Below are 8,314 nucleotides of genomic sequence, written 5' to 3' on the forward strand. Positions count from 1 at the left end.
AACTCGAGCCCAGTCATATCGCTACAGTATAAAGCCGAATCCCTTTTAAGGTGATTCCCCCTTNCAGGAAACTGCAAAACTGCAACAAACGCAAAACATTCGAAACCCATGTTCTCACTCTCGGCTCCGCCCATAATCGGTCGCTTTTCGCCGATTCCAAAGCGTTGTAGATCACATTACCAATTACAGCATCGTGACAATTCAATAGGAAACAATAGGGCGTATTACGTAACACTTACTCCACAATAAGAAACAAGGATAATGTTTCAGTTATCAATGTCACCTCAGGCGTACAAAAAGAATTGTTGTTCTGAATTGTTTAACCGCAAGACGGCGCTGCGGATCGCATACTAAATGAATTTGCTTTATTTATGACGGGCAACAGCAGTCTTCATAACACGGGTGTTCTTTTTCATATACAACATGCCCGCCTACGAGTTACCACGTATGTAACTTATTTATCTTCGCATGGCGGGACAACGGCAGTCGTTATAACACGGTGTTCTGTTTCATACACCTCATGCCCGCTTACAAGTTACCACGTATGTAACTTATTTATCCTCGCATGACGGGGCAACAACAGTCTTCATAAAACGGGTGTTCCTTTTCATACACATCATGCCCGCCTACAAGTTACCATGTATATAACTTATTTATCCTCGCATGGCGGGACAACAACAGTCGTTATAACACGGGTGTTCTGTTACAGACACCTTGTGTCCGCTCACGAGTTACCACGTATGTAACTTAATTTATCTTCGCATGGCGGGACAACGGCAGTCGTTATAACACGGTGTTCTGTTTCATACACCTCATGCCCGCTTACAAGTTACCACGTATGTAACTTATTTATCCTCGCATGACGGGGCAACAACAGTCTTCATAAAACGGGTGTTCCTTTTCATACACATCATGCCCGCCTACAAGTTACCATGTATATAACTTATTTATCCTCGCATGGCGGGACAACAACAGTCGTTATAACACGGGTGTTCTGTTACAGACACCTTGTGTCCGCTCACGAGTTACCATGTATGAAACTTTGCAGGGGATTGTTTTTATATATGGCTAACTATTTGGACAATCCATTAGTGACCACTGGGTTGGAGCATTAGAAAGACGTGAACGCTATTAACATTGTTTATCGCCAGCCAGCCAGGTGCTTCACCTCAGTCTAGAAAAAGGGGAAGTCCCCGAAATTTAAAAGGGGCCTCCCCTGGTGACGCGTGATCCACGCATCGAGCGCGTGGATGGAAAATTACAGGACAAATTCCATTTCTAGTCTGGCGTGCCACGTAGTGTAGCAACCCTTTTTTATCGTCGGTAAATTTTGTTCAATTTTTCGCTTGTAGTAGAGTAAGCATGCAATGCGCGTCATGTTTCTATACACTCCTGCTATAGTACTGTGTGAAGTAATAAATGAATGCAACTTATTTTATCCTCGCGTTGCCGGAAAACGACAGTCAATATAACACGGGTGTTCTGTTTCACACATCTCGTGCCCGCTTATGAATTACTACATATGTAACTTTGTGGGTAATTATTCTGTAATAACCCCCATAGATTTACCTTTACCTGAATCTCCTATTAATATTGCTAATTGTTGAACCAGGAATATTGGATTATTATGTGCTATTCATCTTACTCCACATATTCGTAATTATATATACACTCAATGACAACAAGAGTTTCTCAAACTATGCCCTACTGTTTAGTTAGCACACCGCTATTATTGTCACTTATCCATTAAACACTGATTCTGAAAACTGTCGCCAGGCCTTCTGTAAAATTTTAATTCCATTTTTTTGTAAAATTAATTGTAAAATCCAGTAAACCAAACATGTTGTAAATTTAGAATATTTCAAACATTTTTCTAGTGTTATTATATTTAACCGTTTTATTTTATTATCAAAGCTAGGTGAAATTGGATATGCTGTTTGCCAGTGCCGTTAGTTTAATGGGTTACTGGAACCAGAGTTAAACATTGCATGACAAGGATGAACGTCTTTTGTGGCGTATAGATGGGGTAAATGGGACATCTTTCGCCCATAATCGTGTTTTAAACAATTAACAACGGTATATGGGAGTCGTGAGGATATGGTTTTATAGATCTTTGAATGTTCTTTGTTTACTAATAAATGGGACAAGAAAATAGAATGAAAAGTGTCCTATCTTCCCCATCCTACTATAACTTGTTAAAAGGTCATAAACAAGTACATGGCACGCACTGGCACGATGGGGAAAGACCCAAAGGTAAGTCTCTGGTATTTTAGAGAGAAAAAAAAACGTTCAAATCGTTCCATTTTCTGCGTAAAAAATGTAATAATTTATTTAAACTGCTTTTTGGTTAATTCGTAACTTAATTGCGCCAATGTTTTGTCTGCTCTGCGGTCAGACGTTATATTAATATAACCTCCCGGATTCGGTACTTATAATGTTTATTCGGTGAATATTTTAAGTGTAAAGTATGCGTTGTTCTGTATACCTATATAGACCCACCCACGTATGCGAGGTTTATTCGAATTCCATTCAATTTAATTTGCATTGACGTCATTGCATCTTTTAAACTTTGGCGCGTATTTTACGACATTCGTTTTTTTTTTCAATTTTAAATCGAGTTGCTTTTCGATATGGGTGAGGTCCTACAGTGGGACACGCCATTAAACCTGAGATTTAGGCCAGAGGTGGCCCATTTTCTCAACACCCAGAGTGCTATACCTATTAGTGACCACTGGGCTGAAGCAATGTCTATATTAGACGTATGAGTTCAACGCCTGTTAGTATAGAGCTTCGAAACCAAGGTATCGTTGCGGTTACGATTCCAGCGCCTAACCATTGAACCATGGCCGCACTTGAGCGTTCGCAGGAGAAAGCGCGTTTTTTTCTGCGGCTGGCATTTTTTAAGTCGGAATGCTAACCACTGAGCGGTAAATAACGATGAACCACTAAGACCAAGTCATGGCGTCGGAATGTGTCGTTTCGCGGTCATGGCTCAGTGATGGTTTCAAGCGTTTAAACCGGTAAAAATGCGCGGGATTTTTCGCGGTTGAAATTTTATATTTGAATGGTTTTACACGTTTAAGAACCGAGACGGGAAAGTTTGTTCTGCATATACGGGCACGTCAACATGGGACTTTTATTTCTTGTGAAAACGCTGCTATAAGCCAATATTTATAATACAGCCTGGTACGCAACCATTCCCGTTTATATTAAATCGCCTTCGGAGTTAATGGGAATTGAAGTGATTGGTATATTGCTTGGACGGGCGTCTTATAAAAAAGGGGTAAGTGTATTTTTAAATTACAGCCTGGTGCACAACGACCATTTTCGTTTATAACCAATCGAATCGCTCTGTTACGCTTCGGTTTGTGGTTAATGCGACTTGACTGGTAAATACACAGAACAAAATGACGTCATCGTGTTAAGTTTTCTTCCTGTAGAAGCTGTATATTCAAATATGGCCTTGATTGAAAAAAGAGTGTATCTGCCCATATATACATATAGTAGGGTGGGGTAACATGGGACACCTTTAGCACCTATTATCCAAATATTCTGATCGTGTTTTAAACAATTAACAATGGTCCATAAAGGTCGTAAGGATACGATTTTATAATTCTTTAAATGTTCTTTGTTTACTTCCAAATGGGATGGGAAAATATAATGAAAAGGTGTCCTAACTCCCCCCCCCACCCTACTATATATATAAACAGGAACAAATACACGAAGAGAAATTTTTTTTTAATACAGAGTGGTCATTTGCATGCAAACATTGTGATGAAATAGGTTGCGACACGGATCATGTTAAATATGCGCATCAAGTTGTGTTTAATCAAAATGACTGAGGCATTCTTAAACAAAACAAAGTAGGCGTCAGTACTTGTTTAGTGACTTTAGTCAATTGTGTCGCCAATAAACACACAACTGAGTATAAGTAACCCACGCGTTGTGTTGCTTGTGGCAATCGTTATACTAATATTATTTCAACCCCCACAGCGTTGCTATTGTTATTCTGTTTCTTTATTTAAATACTTGCGCAAGATTCGATTTACCACTTCTGCCTTTTGGGTTCCTTTTGGGCATAAAATAGAGGAAGGGCAAAAAATTTATGTAAAAAATCACATTTAAAATATTGTTTTAAATAGAGAAAGTTATATGTTCTAATGTTTTATTTTATATACACCTCGTGCCCGCTTGTAAGTTACTTTTCATAACGTATAACAAAACAAATTTTATTTATCTCTCCAAATACAGTAAGATCAGTGAAGAGAAGGGAATTAGCATTAAAACGAAAGTCGTAAAAACACGATACGGGTATTAATTATAGTAAACCAACAATACAGCTTACATCTAAACACTATAAAAAAAACTATAACAGCAGTCTGTCTGTCTTTTCGTTGTTTGACATTTTCAATTCGCCTGTTTTGAAAAAAACAATACTTTTCCGTTAAAACGTTCAAATAAAAACATGTTTGTCAGTTGGAAGGGGACTCCCCTTTACGGCTAGTCCCAGGGTCTGACGCATAACTATGACGTAATTTCGGTTTTCAGTCCGTTTATACTAGGAAACAGACTGACTTGTAAGGTAATGGGAATTGTACGCAAATTATTTATGGCCTACTACGTCAACTCTGTCACGATTCCAGGTTCCCGCCACGTCATAAGACCTGTCGAGAACCATAGTTGAAATATAGTAGGTGTGGGGAAGATGGGACATCTTTCATTCTACGTTCTCGTCTCATTGGGTACTAAACAAAGAACATTCAAAAAAATATAAAACCGTTTCCTTACGAATTACATGTTTCACTTTCGACTACAAGGGTATAGAAGTTTCAACACAAACCAATTATTTTCGGTATTTCAAACGTGTCGAAACAGCTGAATTATCTTGTGGGGAAAACCACTATGGTCGTTTATCTGATATTATAGATAACCATAAGGAACTACGCTATTAATATTGCTTCGGTTTCTCCTTGTCTCAGATGGCGTAACCGTGTATATATGGTTACCCAAACAAAATGAAAGTGAAGTATAATTTCCCCCTGGTATTATTGAACCTTACGTAATTAACCCGACGCCGTGACACAATGGTAAAGGTCCTGTCTGTAGCCCGTATACGGATTCAAGGCTTGTCGTTGCTATCATTGTGGGCGTATGTTCTTGTCCAAGACACTTATAGCGACATACCCTGATAAAGTCTACGTGTGGCAGGCTGAACGTTGAGCCTTAAAAATTCCCCAAAAGATCTGCCAGTAGATTCTTTTATATAGTAGGTTGGGGAAAGACAGGACGCCATTTTCATATTTTCTCGTCACATTTGGTAGAAAACAAAGAAAATTCATAAACCGTTGTTAATTGTTTAAAACACGGTCAGGATATTTGGATAGTATGTGCTAAAGGTGTCCTGTCTCTCCCCACCCTACTATATTACAAGACTTAAACGAAATATTTGTTGTAATTTTATCAAAGTTTTGTGGATTTTATGTGCTAAAGTTGTCCCGTCTTCTCCCACCTTAATATACTTATAATATGCCCAACAGCAACAAACAACCTTACGTAATATTGAAGTGGTATATTGCGCCATATATACCGTTGTGGTAATTAAGACTAATTTAAGTCATGGGAGTTGCGATACGATTATTCTAAGTATCGTAGTGACGTTTGTGGGAGTTTTGTTGCCTGGATAATGCCATTAGCCATAAACTAATCACGTTTAACATAGATTGCAACATTTCGCAAAACATGTGGTCACTGATAGGTTGTCAAAAAATATCCAACAAAGTTACATACGTGGTAACTAGTAAGCGGACACAAGATGTATGAAACAGAACACCCGTGTTATAACGACTGTCGTTGCCCTGTCATGCGAGGATAAATAAGTTACATTTATTCATTCGATTTATTTATTTATAAGTGCATATAAATAAACGAACGACATGCACCTCAAAAATAATATCTAACAAAAGACTAACAAATATTAAACAACCCATTACTTGTTTAAACTTTTGACATTTTTAGTGGGGCGGGGTAAGATGGTCCCTGTGTTCATTTTGTTATATCGTCTCTTTTGAGGTAGCAAACAAAGAATATTTACAGAATTATATAACCTTATCCTCACGACTTTAAAAGACCGTTGTTAATTGTTAAAAACACGACCCGGGAATATGGGATATAGGTGCTAACGGTGTCCCATCTTACCCCACAGTATATTATAGTTTTTTTTATCTGTTGTGGACATCTTTATGAATTGGTTGTGTTTTTAAAATTTATTCTTAGCAACTCCAAAATGTATTTGCGAACCTTTAACGGACTATGTGTATACGGGTGTTGCAACATTTATTTCAATTTGTTGCGTTACTGTTATACATTATAATATTAGAATAGAACCCGGATATAGCCTACGGTTTCCCGTGTGAAACCAACCATGTGTTAAAACGATATATAAATAAACAACAGCTTTTGTAAACGGTGGAGCAATATGACGTATTATGGTGGTTCTCCTGTGACGTATAATATTATGTATGTCTGTATGACAACCTTGACTATACTTGCGAAACTTAAAATAAAACATAAATTTTATTGAACTCTTCGGTTGCGTTGGCGAAAACAAATGTCATTGATAATAAAAATAAGTGCTAAAATAAACTTAAATTAATATTAAACACAGAATCAAATGCTACGAAATACGTGACACACAAAGTAAAGTCTAACGATTTGTGAGATACATATTTCTCCTGAAAGCAGGGCATCATCGGTATCTGCGAAAGAAGCAATTAAATGAGGTTAATAAAATACCGAAGCCAAGGATCGGTGCTAGTAAAGAATCCCCCTCACCCCAACTGCTAACCGCTAAACGAAACAACTAACCTTATGACCACTAACCTCTATAACCACTGACTCCTAATAACCTCTAACTACCAACCTGTAGTCTAATAAACAACACTAATCAAATTTGTTTAACAATATTTACCAACGTCGTTCTTTGCTTTGCTTTACTAGTGCCGCTGTCGCAAAAAAATCGTTCCCCGAAAAAGGCGAGTACGTGTCGGTGACTATAAAGAAAAGAGACGACTCGTTTCGCTGTATTGGCTGGCAATTCGTTTTAAAGCAAACAGTCGTAAAAACAGCCAGCATCAGTGTGTGCTGCTGTATTCCTGCTACAGAAACAGTAAAAAAACATTCAGAACTGGTGTTTTAAAGTTTTTGTGCCGATATTGGTATTTACTTGATTGGAAAGTTGTAACATCACCGTGCGTTCAAAGGGGTGAGTGAGTTTACTATGTTCGTCAGCCGTTGGGAAAGAATACAATTTGTGTCCTAAATTTCCCGGTTATTAGACGTGCGGCCTCATTCTAATTATAATGTGCCAGGTCCCACGTATGTATGCTACTTATGGTCTATCTATGGTAGTTCCTGCATATTCATGTTATGTGTACTGGTGTGTAGGTAGTAGGTATATACGTACAGTGTACTATGATGCAGGCATATAGTAAATACATGGGACTACACGTTATTGTGCATAAAGTAGTTGTACCAGCCAGATCTAACTGTACAGGGGAAATGCTTTTAACATCAACGTGTGTTATTTCATCTGAAAATATGTGGCTTAGTAATCTAATAATATATAACTTGTTTTTGCCTACTGACGCATTAATTAATGTCTTTTTAGGTGAATGTTATCAATCTTTTGGACATCTCAGAAAAAAAAGAAAAAAGAATCTCTACGAATTTGTATCAAGTTATATATTCAAGATGGCAGTTCTCGAAGATGTTTCAATTTATGTTGGTCTCAATTGCCTTGAGGTGGAAAATAAATTATGGAACTGTGTGGGAATTCAACTTATGCAATAACTTTGTACATTGAACTAAAACAAAAGATCTGGTATTTTATCATAAAAGAAAGAAGAAAACAATTACGAAAATCGGGAGTCTAAAAACATTTCACTGTGCCCTGTTTATTTTTTTTTACACATTTTTTTTATTCTGCACTATTATGTATACTGTTGGAAAAAGCCTTAATTCGGCAAGAGTGCAAACCTCAGGTGAGATAATGAACCATTAACATTTAACTTGGGGGTTTCTGTTGTATTTCTAACATTTGTAATTTTTAGTGCACAGCTCACCTGGTTTGCACCATGATATTGAAGTGGATGGGAGAATCTTTGATCGACCAAAAGATCCGCCAGGTATTTAAGCTGGAATTAATATAAGGTGTATCTACTGTAAGCTAGATGGTTATTTATAACATGGGTGTCTTCTCATACACCAGACACACATAGTGTATTCATACACCTCATGCTCACTGTTAAGTTATAAC

The 8,314-nt window shown here is 37.6% G+C and overlaps 1 protein-coding gene across 2 annotated transcripts; it reads left to right on the forward strand.

Annotated features, from left to right (window-relative positions):
* The first annotated feature begins 2,220 nt into the window (after positions 1-2,220).
* On the forward strand, positions 2,221-8,314 carry LOC104265761. 2 transcript variants are annotated; one of them, XM_026839584.1, is made up of 3 exons: positions 2,221-2,253; positions 6,997-7,261; positions 7,667-7,899. In XM_026839584.1, the coding sequence occupies exons 1-3, from the start codon at positions 2,236-2,238 to the stop codon at positions 7,846-7,848; spliced, it is 465 nt and encodes a 154-aa protein (XP_026695385.1). In that variant the 5' UTR covers positions 2,221-2,235; the 3' UTR covers positions 7,849-7,899. The 2 variants fall into 2 exon arrangements, 1 of the variants encoding a protein (XP_026695385.1); XR_717269.3 differs by lacking the exon at positions 2,221-2,253 and adding an exon at positions 8,109-8,314 and having other exon boundaries at positions 7,022-7,261; positions 7,667-8,039.

Source organism: Ciona intestinalis, unplaced genomic scaffold, assembly GCF_000224145.3.
Source record: "Ciona intestinalis unplaced genomic scaffold, KH HT000431.1, whole genome shotgun sequence".
NCBI lineage: Eukaryota > Metazoa > Chordata > Ascidiacea > Phlebobranchia > Cionidae > Ciona > Ciona intestinalis.